Source organism: Hemiscyllium ocellatum, chromosome 35 (assembly GCF_020745735.1).
Source record: "Hemiscyllium ocellatum isolate sHemOce1 chromosome 35, sHemOce1.pat.X.cur, whole genome shotgun sequence".
In the NCBI taxonomy this organism is placed as follows: domain Eukaryota; kingdom Metazoa; phylum Chordata; class Chondrichthyes; order Orectolobiformes; family Hemiscylliidae; genus Hemiscyllium; species Hemiscyllium ocellatum.
In genome coordinates, this window is record NC_083435.1 from 44,201,484 (window position 1) to 44,224,451 (window position 22,968).

At 46.3% G+C, this 22,968-nt stretch overlaps 1 protein-coding gene across 3 annotated transcripts in view; it reads right to left on the minus strand.

The window, feature by feature from the left end:
- Positions 1-1,285: 1,285 nt before the first annotated feature.
- LOC132832517 (zinc finger protein 271-like) overlaps positions 1,286-22,968 on the minus strand; it is a 58,322-nt gene continuing 36,639 nt past the window's right edge. Inside the window, exons 1-3 of one of the 3 annotated variants that reach the window (XM_060850591.1) lie at positions 15,691-15,716; positions 9,999-10,104; positions 1,286-7,935 (exon numbers count right to left, since the gene is read on the minus strand). In XM_060850591.1, coding sequence (XP_060706574.1) covers positions 6,425-7,528 — 1,104 coding nt within the window. In that variant the 5' untranslated portion in view covers positions 7,529-7,935; positions 9,999-10,104; positions 15,691-15,716 and the 3' untranslated portion in view covers positions 1,286-6,424. Of the gene's footprint in view, positions 7,936-9,998; positions 10,105-15,690; positions 15,717-22,968 lie in introns of those variants that run through there. The other 2 variants (XM_060850592.1, XM_060850593.1) reach the window with 2 other exon arrangements.

Here is a 22,968-nt window from a genome sequence, read left to right on the forward strand (position 1 = left end):
AATACAGATTTTTTTTGTGACAAAACACATGACAATAAAACAAATCCAATCGAATTTCTAATTCGAAAGACAGTGCACCTCCCAAGTAATTGCACCTCACCGTCTTACATTCAGGAATAAGCCATCAATAAAACTCAGCCTGTAGATTACACTCAGTATCCAACACAAAGCTTGGATCTTCTCACTAATCATAAGGGGCATTTCCACCTTGACTGAAGATTGATGTGGATACTATGGGATACAACTTGTAAAACTGCTCCTTCACTCATTATCTACTCACTTGGTTTTCAGTCCCTATAGTCAGTGAATCAGCTCTGGAAGAAGAATAGGAGACAACGGACAGAGTGGGTGAACTTTCTGTTTGATGTATCTCACAGTCATAGCGTCATAGAATCAAAGACATATACAGCATGGAAACATTTGGTCCAACTTGTCCATGCCGACCAGATTTCCCAACCCAATCTAGACCCATCTGCCAGGTACCCGGCCCATGTCTCTCCAAACCCTTCCTATTCTTATACCCATCCAAATGTCTTTTAAATGTTGCAATTATACTAGCCTCCACCACTGCCTCTGGCAGCTCATTCCATAACATGTACCACTTCCTGCGTGAACAAGTTGCCCCTTAGGTATCTTTTATATCTTTCCCCTCTCACCCTACCAATCCAAATATTTCTGGAACAAAGTGAGTTTTCTGAGACTTGGTAAAGTGACCTGGGAAATGGAGGTGACTTTGAGCAGTCAATCCCATTTCCTGTCAACTATTCACTATCCTTTCCACTGAACGTTCTGTACTCAGCAAAGTTCTCAGCTTTATCCCTCTGCATTAATGAATCTCGGGCACGACATGACATCAAACTCTCCTTCAGTCATCTTTGCCTCCATGCCCATTTCTTTGGACAAGAGTCCTGTCCCTATCCCACAGACCCTTTCACTGAGCTCCAACATTTCCCCTTCGACTGGATCCCTCTCTTTTACCTTCACTTATCTGTTCATTGAGAATTGTTGTTGTGACACGGGTCACCTCAACTTCTCTGCCCCCTCCTCGCCCAATCTTCCTCTGTACTAACTGTACTCCGTGTGCTGAGGTTCATACCTGGCAAAAAAAAACTGCTCCGAGGAAGGGTCACCAGACCCAAAACGTTAACTCCGATTTCCCTTCACAAATGCTGCCAGACATGCTGAGCTTTTCCAGCAAATTCTGTTTTTATTTGTGATTGGAATGTGTCGGTCTGCAACACTAGGATCTCACAGGTTGTGTGCTTCTTACCATCAGACAAAAGACTCTTCCCAGACTGCTTTACTTTATTGCAAAAATATCTTTGTGTACATATACAGTCACAAATGCAGTTTGTTTCTGTACAGTAGAATATCAAGGAAACAAACACTGGAGTTTACTCAATTCAAACAAACCAAGGACATTTCTTACATAAACAAGATTATATTTACGTGCATTGAGGCACTAGGAGGTCCCGATAACTGAAAGGGCCCCCTCTTCAGCAGAAATGCTTCAGATAATGGTCTTTCGCTACTGCACCTTGGCAGCAGCTGCCTCAAGCTTCAGTGCTGGACCTTGGAACGTGCCAGTCTGCAACATTGGATTGCGGTCAATTCCTTATTTGAGAAGACCAACACGTTTTGGGCAGACCAGAGAGCATCTTTCACTAAGTTGATGGTCCTCCAGAGGCATTCAGTGTTTGTCTTGATGTGTGGCCCAGGGAACACATTACAGTAGACCCCTTCACCACGGAGCTGCTTGGGATGAACCATGACAAAACCACTGGAACTTTCTCAGACTTACTTTGTAAAGGAACATTTGTATGACAATCCCTCATCCTTCTGCAGCTGCTTCACTGCAATGCTGACCGTGGGACACCTTTCCCAGGCTGCTTTACTGCAATGCTGAGTGTGGGACACCCTTCCAGGCTACTTCACTGCAATGCTGACCGTGGGACACACTTCCCAGACTCATTGTTATTGTACTGATTCCTGTAAAAACTCAGAATCTGCAGATTAAAGAAATGCAGCGCAGGGTGTTCAACTGTGTATTTAGTGTTTTTAAAAGATTAGATTACTTACAATGTGGAAACAGGCCCTTCGGCCCAACAAGTCCACACCGACCCGCCGAAGCGCAACCCACCCAGACCCCCTATATTTACCACTTACCTAACACTACGGGCAATTTAGCATGGCCAATTCACCTGACCAGCACATCTTTGGACTGTGGGAGGAAACCGGAGCACCCGGAGGAAACCCATGCAGACACGGGGAGAACGTGCAAACTCCACACAGTCAGTCGCCTGAGTCGGGAATTGAACCCAGGTCCCTGGCGCTGTGAGGCAGCAGTGCTAACCACTGTGCCACCGTGCTGCCCTTCAAAAGTTACAGGATCCTTTTAAAATTGCCCAATAAGCACCAGCATAAAACAGACTGTCTGGTCATTATTACATTGCTGTAATGGAAGCTTGCTCTGCACAAATCATATGTTTCCAACAGTGACCGTTCTTAAAAAAAACTACATTTTTGGATATACTGTACTCTGAGATGACTCAAACCTCGCTTTTGAAACCTCAGTCTATGGACGACAATGCCATCTCTAATCTCTCAGAAGAGAGTCATCAAGCCTCGCTTAACACTTGTGCAGAAGTATACAGAAGAATTGGTCGCAGCCTTACTCTCAAAAATCTCTCAAATCCTGAAGCAACCTGTCACAAGTCAAGTTCCAGTCCTTTCTTCCATTACGATCAATGGATAAATCTTCTAAAACGTGGAACAATTCTCCCACCTGAGAAGGTACTCTCATCCACAGCTGACATCAATGTGGAGATTCAACATTCCATCCAACCTGCCAGCCTTTTAACACCTAAGGATGAGTCTTCGACAACTGTGACATCTCTGCTGATACCAGAATATTCCCCACAAACTATCAAGGAATCGAGTCTAGTCTGAAGAAGGTAAGAGATATGATCTACTGGCCAAATGTGAGAAATAAGATGAAGGATCACATCAGCGAGTGCAATGCTCAGTAGCAAAAATATCCCAGCCCAGAATGACATTGACCAATTTATTATGTGCAAAACTGTTACGTATGATCCTGAATCATTCATGAATAGGAACACACCATGTTGATGGATGATGAAAAATTGTGATTTATTATTGATTATAAGTATATAGAGAAGATCAGCCATGATCTTATTGAATTGGGGAGTGGGCTCAAAGGGCCAGATAGCCTATTCCTGCACCTGGTTCTTAAGTTAGAACATAGAACAGTACAGCACAGAACAGGCCCTTCAGCCCACGATGTTGTGCTGACCATTGATCCTCACGTAAGGTAAATCTAATGTACGAACCCTCAAATTTCTGTGACCATATGCATGTCCAGCAGTTTCTTAAATGTCTCCAATGACCTCGCTTCCACAACTGCTGCTGGCAACGCATTCCATGCTCCCACAACTCTCTGTGTAAAGAACCCGCTTCTGACATCCCCTCTATAGTTTTAAGCCGTTTGGCGGAAAGTATGACCCCTCGTGTTAACAATTTTTGCCTTGGGAAAAAGTCTCTGGCTATCAACTCCACCTATGCCTCTCATTATCTTGTACACTTCAATTAGGTCCCCTCTCTTCCTTCTTTTTTCCAATGAAAAAAGTCCAAGCTCAGTCAACCTCTCTTCATAAGGTAGGCCCTCCATTCCAGGCAGCATCCTGGTAAACGTTCTCTGAATCCTCTCCAAAGCAACCACATCTTTCCTATAATAGGGTGACCAGAACTGGACACAGTATTCCAAGTGCAGTCTAACCAAAGTGTTATAGAGCTGCAACAAGATCGCACGGCTCTTAAACTCAATCTCCCTGTTAATGAAAGCCAAAACACTATATGCCTTCTTAACAACCCTGTCCACTTGGGTGGCAATTTTAAGGGATCTATGTACCTGCACACCAAGATCCCACTATTCCTCCACACTGCCAACAATCCTGGCTTTAATCCTGTACTCAGCTTTCAAGTTCGACCTTCCAAAATGCATCACTTTGCATTTATCCAGGTTGAACTCCATCTGCCACCTCTCTATCCATCTCTGCATCCTGTCAATGTCACAATGCAGCCTACAACAGTCCTCTATACTGTCAACGACACCTCCAACCTTTGTGTCGTCTGCAAACTTGCTAACCCATCCTTCAATTTCCTCATCCAAGTCATTAATAAAAATTACAAAGAGTAGAGGCCCAAGAACAGAGCTCTGTAAAACACCACTCACCACTGGCTTCAAGGCAGAATACTTTCCTTCCTCTGCCACTCGCTGTCTTCTGTCGACCAGCCAATTCTGTATCCAGACTGCTAAATTTCCATGTATCCCATTCCTCCTGACCTTCTGAACAAGTCTACCATGGGGAACCTTATCAAATGCCTTGCTGAAGTCCATATATATCATATCCACTGCTCGACCCTCATCAACTTGTCCAGTAACATCCTCAAAGAACTCAATAAGATTCATAAGGCATGACCTGCCCCTCACAAAGCCATGCTGACTGCATTTAATCAAGCCATGCTGTTCCAGATGGTCATAAATCCTATCCCTCAGAATCCTTTCTAACACCTTGAAGACGACAGACGTGAGACTGACTGGTCTGTAATTGGCGTGGATTTCCCTATTTCCTTTCTTGAAGAGAGGAATTACATTTGCCTCCCTCCAGTCCTCAGGTACAACTCCGGTGGAGAGCGAGGATGCAAAGATCTTCGCAAGCGGCGAAGCAATCACATTTCTCGCTTCTCAAAGTAGCTGAGGATAAATCTGGTCTGGCCCTGGCGACTTATCAATCTTAATGTTTATAAAAATTTTCAGCACATAGCTTCCTCAATCTCTATCCGTTCCAGCATGCTTACCTACTCCTCAATGGTTTCATTCACTACAAGGTCCTTTTCTTTTCTAAAGACAGAAACAAAAATCTCATTTAGGGCTTCCCCTACCTCCTCAGACTCTATACACAAGTTCCCTATGTTATCCCTGATCGGCCCTACTCTTTCTTCGATCATTCTCTTATTCCTCACAGACGTGTAAAATGCCTTTGGATTCTCCCTAATCCTTCCTGCCAAGCCTTTTTCATGCCCCCTCCTGGCTCTCCTCAGACCATTTGTGAGCTCCTTCCTCGCCTGCCTGTAATCCTCTAGAGCTGAGCAAGACCCTTGCTTCCTCCACCTTACGTAAGCTGCCTTCTTTCTTTTGACAAGAAGCCCCTCCGCTCTCGTCATCCAAGGTTCCTTTATCTTACCCCTTCTTGCCTGTCTCAGAGGAACGCATTTATGTATCACTCTCAACAACTGTTCCTTAAACAGTCTACACATGTCTATAGTGCCCTTTCCATGGTACAATTGCTCCCAGTCCATGCTTCCCAACTCACGTCTGGTAGCATCCCAATTAAATATCCTCCCATTGTGCCTGCTTCTCTCCTTCTCCAGAGCTGTGTAGAACGTGAGGCAGTTGTGGTCACTAACACCAAAATGCTCTCCCACCGCAAGATCTGACACCTGCCCCGGCTCATTGCCGAGCACCAAATCCAAAATGGCCTTTCCCCTCGTTGGCCTGTCAATGCACTGAGTTAGGAAACCCTCCTGAACACACCTTACAAAAACATCTACTTCCAAACCATCTGCTCGAAGGAGGTTCCAATCAATATTGGGAAAGTTAAAGTCACCCATTACAACAACCCTACTACATTCACACTTTTCCAAATCTGCCTACCTATGCTTTCTTCAATCTCCCTGCTGCTATTGGGGGGCCTGTAGTAAACCCCTAATGTGGTGACTGCTCCTTTACTGTTATTTCCAACATATTAATGTACTAATTTCCACCATACTGACTCAGTAGGCAGACCCTCCTTGACAATGGTAACTTCTCTAGCTGTGAAGTTGTTAATGCAAGAACAGCAGGCAAGCAGAACAATATTCAGCTTGTATCAAAACACAAAAGCATTTCAAAATGATTCAAAATCCCTCTCAGAACTTTAATTTAAACTTGGAAGAAGGGGCACAGCATTAAAATTAGAACAAGGTTGTTCAGAGGTGATGTAAGCAAATAGGTCTTCACAAAAAAAGTGACTGGGATTCTGGAATTCTGACACCAAAAATCAGTTGTGGCTGTGGTCAATTGAACCTTTAAACCCCAGATTGATAGGAATATTGTTACCGTTTCAATTACAGATTGACAAGAACTTGGCAAGTTTTGATGATGTACCATGAGGTCCAACAACTGTATGAACCCTTTATTACTCAACTCAGATTGACAGATTTTCTCCCCGTTTGAGTAAAGGATTGTTTAATTATCTGAGAGCCTTGCCACAACAAATGTAACTGAAGAGCACTTTGTGCATCTCCTGCATGTCCCAGGAGATTTGAAGATGTTAGAAAAGTTTTGTTACAAACACTTGAATGGTTACTCTCTTGTGTGAATTCTCCAATGAAGCAGGAGATTTGATGACCTTGAGAATGATTTGTCACATACCTCGCATGTGAATGGTTTTTCCCCTGTGTGAATGCGTTGGTGGAGGCGAAGGGTTGATGACGTTGAGAATGATTTGCCACACACATCGCACCTATATGGCTTCTCCCCCGTGTGAATGCGTTGGTGTACACGGAGGTTTGATGACTCTGAGAACGATTTGTCACACACTTTGCATGAGAATGGTTTCTCCCCCGTGTGAATGCGGTGGTGCACAAGGAGGAGTGAAGACGTTGAGAATAATTTATCACACACTTCGCACTTGAATGGCTTTTTCCCTGTGTGCAACCTCTGATGGACTAGGAGGTTCGATGACCTTGAGAAAGTCCTGTCACACACCTTGCACGTGAATGGTTTCTCCCCAGTGTGGACACGTTGATGGACAAGGAGCTGTGATAGTGTGGAGAACAATTTGTCACACACTTCACAGGTGAACGGTTTCTCTCCTGTGTGAATGCGTTGATGTCCGCGAAGGTTTGATGAATCTGAGAATGACTTGTTACACACCTTGCACACGAATGGCTTCTCCCCAGTGTGAGTGCGTTGGTGTCTGCAGAGGCTTGATGAGTCTGAGAATGACTTCTGACACACCTCACAAGTGAACAGTTTCTCTCCTGTGTGAATGCGTTGGTGTCCATGGAGGTGTGATGATGATGAAAATGATCTGTCACACACCTCACATGTGAATGGCTTCTCTCCTGTGTGAATGCGTTGGTGTTTGCGGAGGTTTGATAAGTCTAAGAATGATTTGTCACACACCATACATGTGAATGGTTTCTCTCCTGTGTGAATCCGTTGGTGTACCCGTAGGTTTGATAAGATCGAGAATGATTTATCACACACCTCACATGTGAATGGTTTCTGCCCTGTGTGCATTCTCTGGTGCCTCAGCAGTTGGGAAGAAGAGGTGAAAGCCTTCTCACAAACCTCACACCTGAAGGGTTTCTCCCCCGTGTGAATCATCTGGTGTGCCAGGAGCCTTGTAGAAGTCACAAAAGATTTAGCACAAACTGCACACTTGAATGGTTTCTCTTCCATGGATGTGTCTTTGCGTTAACAGTGCAACTTGGTTGTCACGAGATGTTATGAACCTGTGGAGCCTCAGGCTCGACGAATGATTGAAGCTTTCACCACACGGAGTCCATTCATACTTCTTCCCAGCCTCACCCTGACTGATCACCCACTGCTGAACCTTCAGAAAGGCTGATTGTAATGGAAGGCTATACACCATTAACCACTTCCAGACTGATGATATGTCAAAGCTCCCCTTACCTAACCAATTTCCAGGTGACGGTTTCACTGCATAAACTTCTCTGTGTTCAGCAGTGCTGTCAAGGGACAGGACGTCTTCTCATAGTTGCGCAGCTGTTTCTTTGGGTGAGGGTTAGGATTTACTGTGGTGTCTATCTTCTGTATACTCTCCAGCATAGTACGGTGCAATCCTTCTGTAAAACAGTAAAAGGAAACATAATTTTTTCCAATTCCCTGAGTGACAATCTCAGTTCAGTTTGGTCAATGCCATTGTACTGCTTCACACGAGCCACCCTGCACCCTTCCAGCATACCCTTCTGACCCTTTTCCCTTCATGTGCTTATCTCTACTTTCCCCCTGAAAGGCATCTCTGCTGTCTGCCTCAACCATTCCATGTGAAGGTGAATTGAAGAAATTTTGGAATTTGCTGAATATATTCAGAGCAAAAACATGAGAACTTCCAGCTTGTCCTAAAAACCCAAATATTATCCTTCAGCGAAGGAAACCTACAACAAACCACCTGGTCTCATCTTCATGCAACTCCGGTTCAACAGAACCTGGTTGACCCAGCACTGCTCCCTGAAGTGACTGAACAAACAATGTTAAACAATCACTACAAAGCCCAATAATAAGAGGAAAATCAGACAGAAGTTTGGATAATCTGTCAGAATATGAAGATGAACCTGATCTCAGTTCCAAGAAATCTGTTACATCTCTCCTTCCAAGATCTGAAGACAAGTCCTTAAGTGAAGGAGAGTTGCTCACAGACTCGTCAAGTAGCAGAGATACTCAGATCAATCTGGAAACATCCTACATTCCTCCGTCACCATCCCTGGATACGTCCCATTTAACAAGCAGTTGGGGAAGTCCTCAATATTGAGTCCATGAAGTCTTATGGCTTCAGGTCAACAAGGAAAACTATCACACCCACCACTACCAAAGATGTATTTTGGCAGGATGAAGCAAAAAAATAAGCATATTATCATCAAAATGTTGACAGATTGCAGAGCTCTGAGATAGAGGGCGCTGGGTTGCTTCATGCATGAAATGCAAAATGGTCCTCTGCAGGCACATCGAGTAATTTGTAATAGACCATTATCATTCACCATGATGGGAAATGAACGCAAAAGTAGGGAGGGTATGCTTCAGTTATACATAACCAGCACACTGATAAAATCACATCTGCTGTCCTCTACATAAGAGGTACAGTTAGTAGGTTTGCAGATGAGACCAAAATTGGAGGTGTAGTGGACAGCAAAGAGGGATACCTCCAATTACAACAGGATCTTGACCAGATGGGCCAATGAGCTGAGAAGTGGCAGATGGAGTTTAATTCAGATAAATGCGAGATGCTGCATTTTGGGAAAGCAAATCTTAGCAGGACTTATACACTTAATGGTAAGGTCCGAGGGAGTGTTGCTAAACAAAGAGAACTTGGAGTGCAGGTTATTCACTCCTTGAAAGTGGAGTCGCAGTTAGATAGGCTAGTGAGGAAGGCGTTTGGTATACTTTCCTTTATTGGTCAGAGTATTGGGTACAGGAGTTGGGAGGTCATGTTGCGGCTGTACAGGACATTGGTTAGGCCACTGTTGGAATATTGCATGCAGTTTTAGTCTCCTTCCTATCGTAAGGATGTTGTAAAACTTGAAAGGATTCAGAAAAGATTTACAAAATGTTGCCAGTGTTGGAGGATTTGAGCAATAGAGAAAGGCTGAACAGGCTGGGACTGTTTTCCGGAGAGTGTCAAAGGCTGAGGGGTGACCTTATAGAGGTTTACAAAAGTATGAGGGGCATGGATAGGGTGAATAGGGAAAAGACTTTTCCCTGGGGTCAGGGAGTCCAGAACTAGAGGGCATAGGTTTAGGGTGAGAGGGGAAAGATATAAAAGAGACCTACGGGGCAACTTTTTCACACAGAGGGTGATACGTGTATGGAATGAGCTGCCAGAGGAAGTGGTGGAGGCTGGTACAATTGCAATATTTAAGAGGTCTTTGGATGGGTATATGAATAGGAAAGGTTTGGAGGGATATGGGTTGGGTGCTGGCAGGTGGGACTAGATTGGATTGGGATATCTGGTTGGCATGGATGTGTTGGACCGAAAGGTCTGTTTCTATGCTGTACATCTCTATGACTCTACAACTGATCACATTCTTTAAGCAAGGATGTAAACACTTTGGAAGCAGTTCAGGACCAAGTATTACCAGACCAATAATGGAATGGACAGGTTTTTTTAGGAGAAGATATTGGACAAACTGACCTTGTTTCTTCTAGACTTTAGAAGAAATGGTGATTTGATTGAAGCCTGATGACTCTTGAAAGGGTGGATGTGTAGAGGATGTTTTCTCTTGTTGGAGAATCCAGAACTGGAGGACATTGTTTGAAAACATGTGAGAGAATTATCATGTGTCTTTGAACTCTCTTTCGCAAAAGGTAGTGGTAGTTCTTGAATATTTAAGATGTGGAGGTCTTGGACTGGGGTGGACAAAATCAGAAGTCACACGACACCAGATTATAGACCAACAGACCTATTTTAAATAACAAGCTTTCACAGTCCCCTTTGAGCTGAATGGATGCAGGACAGACGAATATATGCAGGCTAAACACCAACAATAACAGCTAATAAACAGAGCTAAACACCCCTTAAAATCACAGATCAAAGCTCTTTCACCCGACCTCACCTTGTTGAAAACTGTAGACAACCAGTCCAAAACAGTTACCTCGTTGATTTTAACCCTACTGCGAGTCCTCTTGCAAGGATGCCTGCCTTGAAGAAGTTTTCCTCCTCTCTCTACAAGAATCTCAGGGAGCCCCTCTCCCACTGCAACTCCCAGGTCATTTCCTCTGCCCTGAAGCTCTTCAACCATGTCGTGAAACAAACTCGCTACCACAGCCACATTTGCTTCCTCAGTGCCTGCCTCCGTAACCAACTCATCCCACATGGACTCCGGACCACCTTTAAACCAGCAGAGTTCGGACCCGAACAGGACAAACAGTACAGACTACAGATTCAAAACACCAGCAACAGTTCTCCAGTCCTCCACTCCACGCTCGCAGCAATGCGCCGGCATCTAACCTCTCTCCAGTCAGCCCTGCCTCAGCTGAGGGGCCACACTCTCTCAGAATCGCAAAGGGCCCACTCTGTATTACATCCTCAGGAGAATTCATACTCTCAACAAACAGTATTTCAATTCCATCTCAAACATCAAAAACTGTAAGTACAACAAACTTTTATCGCCCCACCTCCATAACCAGCGCTCCTCAACATTCCAGAAGATTCCCCTGGCCTCGGAAACACCATGAGCCACGCAGCTGATGCAGCTACCACCCCCACGCTGATTGATGATGTCACTTCCGCCCCCATCATGGCCGCTCCCACAGCCACTTCCACCCCTCACAATTCCTCATGCATCGCACGTGACATCACGTCCGCCTCTCACATCATCGCTGATGCCACACAAACAATGACTTCCGCCACCCCTACTGCCGCGGTCACCACCACTTCCGCCCCCAGCAGCGCCACTCACCTGCATTCTGCTGACACGCCCCCCACAGACCCCACTGTCACTATCCCCACCCCCCCAGAATCCCGAGGGGAACACTACCCCTGCTCATGACTCCACCCCACTATCACACCCACTCCAGGTACTGGCTCCGACCCCACTCCCAGCTCCACACCCACACCGATCCCAGCTCCCAGCCCTGCTGAGTTTTCACCATCCCTCCAGACCACCCCCTCATGAGCACGAACATTCAGTCCTCAGCAAAGGACTCACCTTTATCCCCCTCCATCCACGCATCAATGAATTTAATACACGCCGTGACATCGAACAATTCTTCCGTCGCCTCCGCCTCCGAGCTTACTTTCACAATCAGGATTCCCGCCCACCTTTCGAGGACCCCTTCGCCCACCTCCAACACACTGCATCCACCTGGACACCCCGTGCTGGCCTATTACCTGCCCTCGACCTCTTTATTTCCAACTGCCGCCGGGACATTAACCGCCTCAACCTATCTACCCCCCTCCCCCACTCCAACCTCACCCTCACAACGCGCAGCCCTCCAATCCCTCTGCTCCAATCCCAACCTCACCATTAAGCCAGTAGATAAAGGGGGCGCAGTGGTAGTCTGGCGCACTGACCTCTACACCACTGAAGCCAAATGCCAACTTGAGGTCACCTCTTCCTACTGCCCCCTCGACCATGACCCCACCCCCCATCACCAAACCATCATCTCCCAGACCATACAGAACCTCATCACCTCAGGAGATCTCCCACCCACAGCTTCCAACCTCATAGTCTGGGAACCCCGCATTGCCCGGTTCTACCTCCTTCCTAAGATCCACAAGCCTGACCACCCAGTGTCTCAGCATGCTCCTACCCCGCTGAACTCATCTCTACCAACCTCGACACTGTCCTATCCCCCCCAGTCCAGGAACTCCCCGCATACATTCGAGACACCACCCACGCCCTCCAGCTCCTCCAAGACTTCCATTTCCCCGGCCCCCAATGCCTCATCTTCACCATGGATATCCAATCCCTCTACACCTCCATCCGCCATGACCAGGGCGTCCAAGCCCTCTGTTTTTCCCTCTCCAGACGTCCCCAACAGTACCCTTCCACCGACACTCTCATTCATTTGGCCGAACTGGTCCTCACCCTTAACAATTTCTCCTTTGAATCCTCCCACTTCCTCCAGACCAAAGGGGTTGCCATGGGCACACGTATGGGCCCCAGCTATGCCTGTCTCTTTCTTGGCCACGTAGAACAGTCGATCTTCAGTAATTACACCAGCACCGCTCCCCACCTCTTCCTCTGCTACATTGATGACTACATTGGCGCCACCTCGTGCTCCTGCGAGGAGGTTGAGCAATTCATCAACTTCATCAACACATTCCACCTTGACCTTAAATTCACCTGGACAATCTCTGACACCTCCCTCCCCTTCCTGGACCTCTCCATCTCCATTAATGACGACCGACTTGACACTGACATTTTTTACAAACCCACCGACTCCCACAGCTACCTGGATTACACCTCTTCCCACCCTACCTCTTGCAAAAATGCCATCTCGTATTCCCAATTCCTCCGCCGTATCTGCTCCCAGGAGGACCAGTTCCACCATAGAACACACCAGATGGCCTCCTCCTTTAGAGACCACAATTTCCCTTCCCACATGGTTAAAGATGCCCTCCAACGCATCTCGTCCACATCCCGCACCTCCGCCCTCAGACCCCACCCCTCCAACCGTAACAAGGACAGAACGCCCCTGGTGGTGCTCACCTTCCAACCTACAAACCTTCACATAAACCAAATCATCCGCCGACATTTCCGCCACCTCCAAAAAGACCACACCACCAGGGATATATTTCCCTCCCACCCCTTTGCGCCTTCCGCAAAGACCGTTCCCTCTGTGACTACCTGCAACCCACCCTCCCATCCTGGCACTTTCCCCTGCCACACGCCCCCCTACAACCCACCCTCCCATCCTGGCAGTTTCCCCTGCCACCGCAGGAACTATAAAACCTGCGCCCACACCTCCTCCCTCACCTTTATCCAAGGCCCTAAAGGAGCCCTCCACATCCATCAAAGTTTTACCTGCACATCCACTAATATCATTTATTGTATCCATTGCTCCCGATGCGGTCTCCTCTACATTGGGGAGACTGGGCACCTCCTAGCAGAGCGCTTTAGGGAACATCTCTGAGACACCCGTACCAATCAACCACACCGCCCCGTGGCCCAACATTTCAACTCCCCCTCTGACACTGCCGAGGACATGGAGGTCCTGGGCCTCCTTCACCGCCTCTCTCTCACCACCAGATGCCTGGAGGAAGAACGCCTCATCTTCCGCCTCGGAATACTTCAACCCCGGGGCATCAATGTGGACTTTAACAGTTTCCTCATTTCCCCTTCCCCCACTGCACCCTAGTTCCAAACTTCCAGCTCAGCACTGTCCCCATGACTTGTCCTACCTGCCTATCTCCTTTTCCACCTATCCACTCCACCCTCTTCTCCCTGAGCTATCACCTTCTTCCCCTCCCCACTCACCCACTGTACTCTATGCTACTTTCTCCCTATCCCCACCCCCCTCTAGCTTATCTCTTCATGCTTCAGGCTCACTGCCTTTATTCCTGATGAAGGGCTTTTGCCCGAAACGTTGATTTCGCTGTACTTTGGACGCTGCCTCAAGTGCTGTGCTCTTCCAGCACCACTAATCCAGAATCAGGAACAGGAGAAGGCAGCCCCAATAATACGGGGTTAAAAACAAGGACAGCAAATGCTGGAAACCAGCTCCAATAATACCTTCATTTACAGGCATGTTGGGCCCAGTACGTGAGAGTGAGGTACAATTTTAAACAGCCTTCAGGAAAAAAACATTGAGTGGATGATCAAACTCAGCCCCCTCCTGAGGAGCTGAGAGAACTCTCCTACAAACCACTGTTCTCCCCACTATCAAGGCGGCACATATCAGGACTGCATTACTAATACAAAGCTGACAAGACTATTATGTTTTAAACTTTCTTTAGAATGTTAGGAAAAACAGGATACCCCCAAAACAGGGGCACAAAGAAATTGCAAAACTCTGCCTGGGAAAGGTTAAGGAGTCCGGTTACCATCAGGATACGTTCGGACTTTGAGCAAAATACAAAGTTATCACACCTGAAAACAAAGGTAAGAGCAGTTAGAGTTAACTGGATAGTCTTTCTGTTTCTGAAATTACAGAGAGAGACAGACAGTCAGGTCTACGGGAGAGCAAAAGGACTGCAATGTAGTCACTGGGAAGAAGAGGGTGTCCTTTCTGTGGCCTGCAAGGTAGAATATGGGAGGGAACATGGTCTCTGGTTGAAGAAACATATCCTGTGACAATCAAAAGTCTCTTGAAAATTTGTCTTGGGGAGGCCAAGAACGAAATTGCTCGAGGTGACCTCACTGTTGGCAGTCGGTTCAGAATTTCTTAGGAAATTCAGAATTATGGCTTTTGACAATTTTTGAAACAACAATTCAGCAAAACAGGGAGAAACAATTGCAGAATTTGAGGGTGATGTTGGATGAGTCTGCAAAAACTGTGATTCTGTAGTGAGCAAGACAGAAAGTATGAGAGAGGTGTGGAGTATTTGGTCATGTTAAATTTGAAGGGGATATTTTTTCAGTCATTTCAATACGTTGGTTGGTATAATTTAGCCAAATTCCTTTCAGTGGGTTTGTTTGATTGAGTTCTGAAGTTTTTTCATGTGATTCCTTCATGTTAGTCACTGGGAATACACACCTGTTTTATCGTTTTTTAAAGTCGACATAAGTTATTATCGCTCAATTGACAGCATAGAAAATGATCTGATCACAATCAAATCGCTATTGATGGGATCTTCCTCTGCACACTTTGGCTGCCATATTTTCTTTATGACAACATTGACCACACTTAAGATGTACTTCATTAGTTATAGAATACTTTGAATTATGTGGGGTTGGTAAAGAGATGTCTGTAAATGCAAATCTTTCTTTTTGTGGGGAGGTGGTTACAGAGGTGTTGGGCGATCATGGAGGGATTTGGAAAGATAGGAAACATCCAGATCCCATCACACACTGAGTGCAGTTCACACGATAATAACCAGCTCCCAACTCAACAACAGAAAATCAGTCAGATTTCTCAGAGCCTCTGCACGTCCCAGATAATGACACCTCACTCTCTCACATTCAGGAATGTGGCATCAACAAAACTCAGCCTGGGAATCAGAGGGAAATGCTTCCAATAAACACACTCAATATCCAACACACAGCTCCAGTCACACAGTTCAGCTCAAAGCACCGGGTAAACAGCTCTCTCAGCTGGATCTTCTCACACAGCATAAGGGACATTTCCACCCCTGATTACCCACAGGATAGTCAGACTGCCTGAAGATTGGTGTGGATATTATGGGATACAATTTGTATAAAAGCTGCTCCTTCACTCACCATCTCCTCACTTGGTTTTCAGTCCCTATAGGAAGTGAACCAGCTCTGGAAGAGGAAGAGGAGACAATGGGCAGAGTGGGTGGGCTCTCTGATTGACGTCTCTCACAGTCAATACAAATATTTCTGGAGCAACCTGATTTTCTGGAAGTGTCTTCCTGATTTCCAGTGGCTGCGAGTCCCGTGCAGGTGAAGCCAGGTTCTCACCACTCCGAACTACAAATCCCAGACGGCATATCAAACTCGCGACTGCGCACTGACGGGCAGCAATGTGGATTTCGCGGTCCACGTGGCCGCGGTGCCTCACGGGAGTGGTAGTTCTGACCTGCGCAGTGGCGGTTGCCGGACAGTGTTCAAATCTGAGCGCGCGAACCCAAGCAACGATGACGTTGGCGTTGCTGGAATGGGAGGTGCGCCCCTGGAAGTGGCGACACGAGCCAGGGTTGCAGCCTCTTCCCACTTTCTCTTTCACCCTTGACCCTCCTCCAACCTCCTCCTAATTCTGGTCTCCCTCCAGCTCCTTGTCATGATCGTCATCACTCATCCCAATTTGTCCATTAGGAGAAAGTGAGGTCTGCAGATGCTGGAGATCAGAGCTGAAAATGTGCTGCTGGAAAAGCGCAGCAGGTCAGGCAGCATCCAAGGGGCAGGAGAGTCGACGCTTCGGGCATGAGCCCTTCTTCAGGATTCCTGAAGAAGGGCTCATGCCCGAAGCGTCAACTCTCCTGCCCCTTTGGATGCTGCCTGACCTGCTGTGCTTTTCCAGCAACACATTTTCAGCCCCAATTTGTCTATTGTCTGGTTACATATTCTCTCTCCTATTGGTTCTCATTGAATTCGATCAGGACATAATGAGACCATGCAGCCAGCCGTCTGTGTGCTGACCTTCTCAAATTGCATTTCATCGCGTGCAACTCCGCTGCTTCACCCTTTATATTTTCAATAATCATCTAATTCTTTCCTCAATGTTGCAATGGAGTCTGACTGTGCCAGAGTTGTTCCAGTTCCTGACTACTTGCTATATGGAGAGGTTTCTCCTCAGGTCACCATCGATTCACTAATTCCCTGACATCTCAGCCCTCCAGCTCTCCATCATCCATCAGTCAAACCAGTTTCTCCCTCCCTGCTCTGTCCAAACCCCTCCAAGGGCAACAGTCCCAAATTCTCTACTCTCTCTAGAGCCAAAATTCCTCATCCCTGGAATTATTCTCGTGAATATTTTCTGCATCCTCCCAATAACTTCATATCCTTCCCAAACAGTGCTGCTCAGAATTAGAACCAATACATTACTTCAGTCAAGACCAAGCCTGATTTTTCTACAGATTTAACATAACTTCTTGTTTTTGTGCTCTCTGTTCCTGTTGATAAAATCTGTTTGCTGTGTGTTTTATTAATTTCTCTGTAAACTGGTCCTGCTGCTTTCTTCTGGAATTGATGGGGAGAACTATCATTTCTGTGTGTCTAGTACACTTTATTGTTGTAATGCTTAGTTGTCTTTTGGTCTGATGCCTCAGTCTAATCTAGTTTGTTTGACACAATAACCATGAACTTCTTTGTTCAGTATTTTGAGTACAGGAGTTGGGAAGTCACGTCGAGATTGTACAGAACATTGGTGAGGCCTCTTCTGGAATACTGTGTCTCGTTCTGGTTGCCCAGTTATAGGAAGGATATTATTAAGCTGGAGAGAGTTCAGAAGAGTTTGTGGGTGGCATGGTGGCACAATGGTTAGCACTGCTGCCTCACAGTGCCAGTGACCTGGGTTCAATTCCGGCCTCAAGCGACTGACTGTGTAGAGTTTGCACATTCTCTCCGTGTCTGCGTGGGTTTCCTCCGGGTGCTCCATTTTTCTCCCACAGTCCAAAGAATGTGCAGGTTAGGTGAATTGGCCATGCTAAACTGCTGTAGTGTTAGGAAAGGGTTATATGTAGGGGAATGGGTGGGTTGCGCTTCGGCTGGTCGGTGTGGACTTGTTGGGTCGAAGGGCCTGTTTCCACACTGTAAGTAATCTAATCTAATCTAAAGAGATTTACCAGGATGTTGCAGATTATAGAAGGTTAGACTTCTAAAGAAAGGCTGGATAAGCTGGGCTTATTTCACTGGAGCACAGGAATATGACAGATGACCATATAGAAGTTTATAAAATAATGAGGGATGTAGATAGAGTTAATTGTAATTGTCTTTTCCCTAGTATGAGAACTTTCAAGAATCGGGGACACATTTTTAAGGTGAGAGGAGAAAGATTTAAAAAAGAAAAAGGAGCCAATTGTTTCCACAGAAGGTGGTTCCCGAGGAAGTGGTAGATGTGGGTACAATTACAGCGTTTAAAAGACATTTGGATAAGTACATGAATAGGAAAGGTTTGGAGGGATATGGGGCAGGGGCAGGCAAGTGGGACTAGTTTAGTTTGGGATTATGTTCAGCATGGGCTGGTTAGACCAAAAGGTCTGTTTCGGTGCAGCATGACTCTATGACCATGTCATTGCTTATTTAAAATCCATCCCAATCCTCACATCACCAGCTTTATCAGTTACCCACTTTGTAAATCTCATTGTACATATACAGATATACTCAGGTCATGAACCATGCTCCTATGATGCCCACACCAGTCCAACAGCCACCATTTACTGGTGATTAACTCGACGCATATGATATGCGGGAGGCTTTTCTGTTTCCACACCTATCCTTCATGAAACTGTGATGCCTCATGTGGCTTCATTTCAACTGCTACTTGATTCCATTTGATGCAGCCATTGTGATAGGCTGAGAGCTCGCCCCATGAAATGCAGGAAGAAACAGACCTCAGGGAATAGGAGATGGTGAGGAAAAGGATCCACCATTTGAGGAGTTTGTCTTACTTACTGAAACTGAATAAGTATTTTGCGAAGGTTTGTAATTTCTGTGATTGCAAATATTTGTTTTTGAGGTGCAACTTTGGGTTCAATATGCTCCCAGCAAAGAGGTAGCTGCTCCACATTAGCTGTAGGATCCAGGGTGGAATGGGAACAGGAGGATTTGCACAATCAGCTAAGATCCTTCATACCAAAAGCAGTGATTGGTATTAATCCAGTGATCTATGCTCTGTTCTGCTACTATCATTGCCCATTCCTCTCCTCACCATGTAGTCTGAGGATTTCACCCCAGTATCTCAGGGACATGAGCTCCACAGTGAGGGGAGAGTGGAAGCCCTTACCCAGACCCTTGCTTAGTTTATGATTCCACAGCTCTTTACAGATGATACAGTAAAATCACCACACTGTTGAATGCGGATTACAAAATCCTGTCAAAGGTAATCGCCAACCGGGTCGGGTCTGCTCTGGGTCGGTGATCCACCCTGACCAAACCTGTGCTGTGCCGGGCAGGAAGATCGCTGAGAGTCTCGCACTCCTCAGGGATACGATCGCCTACGTGCAGGACAGAGGGTTGGACACCTGCCTGATCAGCCTGGACCAGGAGAAAGCCTTTGATAGGATATCACTCAGGTATATGAGAGATGTTCTCTCCAAAATGGGCTTTGGGGAGGGAATCTGCAATTGGATCAGACTGCTCTACACCAACATTGTCAGTGCAGTCTCAATCAATGGGTGGGAATCAGATAGCTTCCCAGTCAGATCTGGAGTCAGGCAGGGCTGCCCTCTCTCTCCTGCCTTGTTTGTGTGCTGCATAGAGCTATTTGCCGAGTCCATCAGAAAGGATGCGAGCCTGAGAGGGGTGACTATTCCTGGCAGCGGGGGCCTGCAAGTTAAGGCCTCCCTGTACATGGATGACGTCGCCGTTTTCTGCTCGGATCCGCTGTGTGCGCAGACGCATGTGCATTTGTGACCAGTTTGAATGGGCCTCGGGGGCCAAGGTAAACCGAGGCAAGAGCGAGGCCATGCTCTTCGGGAACTGGGCCGACCAATCCTTGATCCCCTTCACCGTCAGGACCGAGCATCTTTGGTTCGGAGGTGGGCTGCTGGGGCTTGCGCCAAGTCTTGGGAGGAGTATATAAGCAAAGTAAGGCAGAAACTGGGCAGATGGAAGCTACGGTCGCTCTCCATCGCAGGAAAAAACCTGGTCAACAGGTGTCATTGCTGTTATATGTGGCACAGGTCTGGCCTATTCCCAGAACCTGTGCTGCTGCAGTCACCCGGGCCATCTTCCAGTTTATATGGAGATCAAAGATGGACCAGGTCTGAAGGGACTCGCTGTACAAAGATCTGGGCAATGGGAGAAAAAATACACCCAATGCCACCCTCACCCTGATGGCCACCTTTGTGTGTGGCTGCATCAAGCTGTGCGTGGATCCCCGGTACGCAAACACCAAGTGTCAGTACGTACTGAGGTTCTACCTGTCTCCGCTTTTGCGAAGGATGGGCCTGGCCTCGCTGCCGCGGAACGCTCCGAATAGTTGGACCATTCCATATCACCTGTCCTTCGTGGAGAAGTTTATGAAGAAAAACATCTTTGACCACAAGTCCATCAGGAAGTGGTCAGCACGTAGTGTCCTAGGGACCCTTCGGGAAAAGGAGAGGGTGGATCCTATCGAGCAGTTCCCTGAGCAGACTGTCAAAACCATTTGGCAGAATGCCTCATTGCCAGAACTTTCCAACAAGCACCAAGACATGGCTTGGCTGGTGGTGAGAAGGGCTCTGCCTGTGAGATCCTTTATGCACGCCCGGAGTCTCAGCCTCACCACACGCTGCCCTCGAAGCGGCTGCGGGGGGGACGAGACTGTCACCCACCTCCTTCTGGATTGTGCCTATGCAGAGGAAAGGAATACAGTGGTGTTTGTTGAGGTTCGTCCCGAGCAACGCCGTGACGTTGGATTCCTTGTTCTACGGCCTGTTCCCCGGGACGCACACTGAGATGAACATCAACTGTGCCTGGAGGATCATCAACTCGGTGAAGGACGCTCTCTGGGCGGTCCGAAACCTGATGATCTTCCAGCTGAAGGAGTTGACCCCGACTGAGTGTTGCAGACTGGCACATTCTAAGGTCCAGAACTACGTGTTGAGGGACGCGCTGAAGCTTGGGGCAGCTGCTGCCAAGGCGCAGTGGGGAAAGACCACTGTGTAACAGCTGCCTGCCTAAGAAGAACAGGGGGCCCACGTAGTCTTTTGGGCTCTGCTGACGCCTCAGCTAAATATATGGATATATGATAGATAACGTACAGACCTGTATATACAAATGATAAATTCTGATCTCTGTATGTAAATGTTTATGTATGTATAGCATGACCAACTGTACAGACCATCAAATTATTTTTATGAATAAAGTATATTTTTGAAATTAAAAAAAACATATCACCGCTTCCCAAACCTGTCAAAGGAAGAGGCTTTCTCTAGTTTTTCCCAACTGTCAGTTCAAATTCCTGACCATTATTGAATGAGTGTTTTCTGGATATCTCTCTCACTCACCATCTTTGATCTGTCCTGTATCAATGTCAACTCTTTCTCCTGGATAGACTGAGCATCTGGAAAAGCTCACCTCATCACAATGCTTCTCAAAATTATAATCCTCTCACATTCTGTTATTCGATACCATATTCCCAACTTTAAACAATCTTTCATAACCCTGAGCCTTCCAGGAGGAGCACTGCTTCGGTGAAAATGGCTTCTGGAGGGCTGATCGTCAGTGGTGAGCGAAACAAAGAGATCTGAGTTCATATTAGTTCCTCTGTGTTTCAGCTGGTTCTGATGAGATTTGCTTTGGGTAGATCAGTAAAGGTTATTTAGAGCAAATCCCAGTGACAATCATGTCTGAACAAATGAAAACAGCAAAAGCCAAGAAAGTAGGAAATCCAAACTAGAAACAATCAGTTGAGTTGCTGGATGAAACATTTGGAAGAAAATCTCAACCATGTTGAGGCAAAATGTCAAGCTGAACAAAGGAAAATAGTCTAGGCCAGTCCTGATGGTAGCTTCGTCTACAGCATTTGTGCTGAAGCTAAAATATCAGCAATGTCATTCTTCACAATAAATGTGGGGTGGATAGAGGTTGGACCAGGTGAACAGGCAATTATCGAGCAGGAGTTATTCTCACAAGTAGAAATTCTCAGCTACTGGGATTTGACCCACAATTCATTGTTTTAGAATAATGAACTATAGACAGAAGAGATTGGAATTGATAAAAGGAGCATGTTCAAAGCCAGAGGAAAGCAAGGTTTGCCCAGACAGTGTTCTGCCTGCGGTACAATGAGCAGCTCCATGAACGGTGTAATCTTATGGCAAAATGTCAGCATTTCCCAGAGTGCTGGCATAACATGAAAATACTTTTGAATTTTGGGAGTAAACGTCAGTGTTGCCCATGAAATCAAAGAGGCTGGCCTGGCTGCTGTGGTGTATTTTATAATTACATTGGACTGTCACTTTAAGAGTCTAATCACATGATGACATCATCACCCATTTTGGATGGATAAAGTTAAAATTCACACAATACAAGGTTATAGTCCAACAGGTTTACTTGGAGCCACAAGCTTTCAAACCCAGCCAGGTGTTAGATTTGGAGGTGAGTGAGCACTTTGGTGATAGTGACAATAATTTGGTTATGTTTACTTTAGTAATGGAATAGCTATAAACTGCAGGGCAAACGTTATACCTGGGGAAAGGCAATTACAATGCCACTAGGCAAGATTTAGGATACATAGGATGGGGAAGGAAACTGCAGGGGATGGGCACAATTGAAAAACGGATCTTATTCAAGGAACATCTACTGCATGTCCTTGATAAGTATGTACCTGTCAGGCAGGGAGGAAGTTGTTGAACATGGGAGCCGTGGCTCGCTAAGGAAGTTGAATCTTGTCAAGAGGAATAAGAAGGCTTATGTTAGGATGAGATGTGAAGGCTCAGTTAGTTCACTTGAGAGTTACAAGTTAGCTAGGAAAGACCTGAAGAGATAGCTAAGGAGAGCCAGGAGCAGACATGAGAAGTCTTTAGCGGATAGGATCAAGGAAAACCCTAGGGATTTCTGTAGGTATATCAGGAATAAAAGAATGACTAGAGTAAGATTAGGGCCAATCAAGCAGAATGGGAAGTTGTGCGTGGAGTAAGAGGAGGTGGGGGAAGTACGAAATGAATACTTTTTGTCAGTATTCCCACGAAAAAAAGACAATGTGGTCGAGAACAATACTGAGATGCAAGCTACTGGACTAGATGAGATTGAGGTGCATAAGAAGGAGGTGTTAGCAGTTCTGGAATGTGTAAAAATAAATTAGTCCCCTGGGCCAGATGGGATTTATCCTAGGATTCTCTGGGAAGCCAGGGAGGAGATCGCAGAGACTTTGGCTTTGATCTTTATGCCATC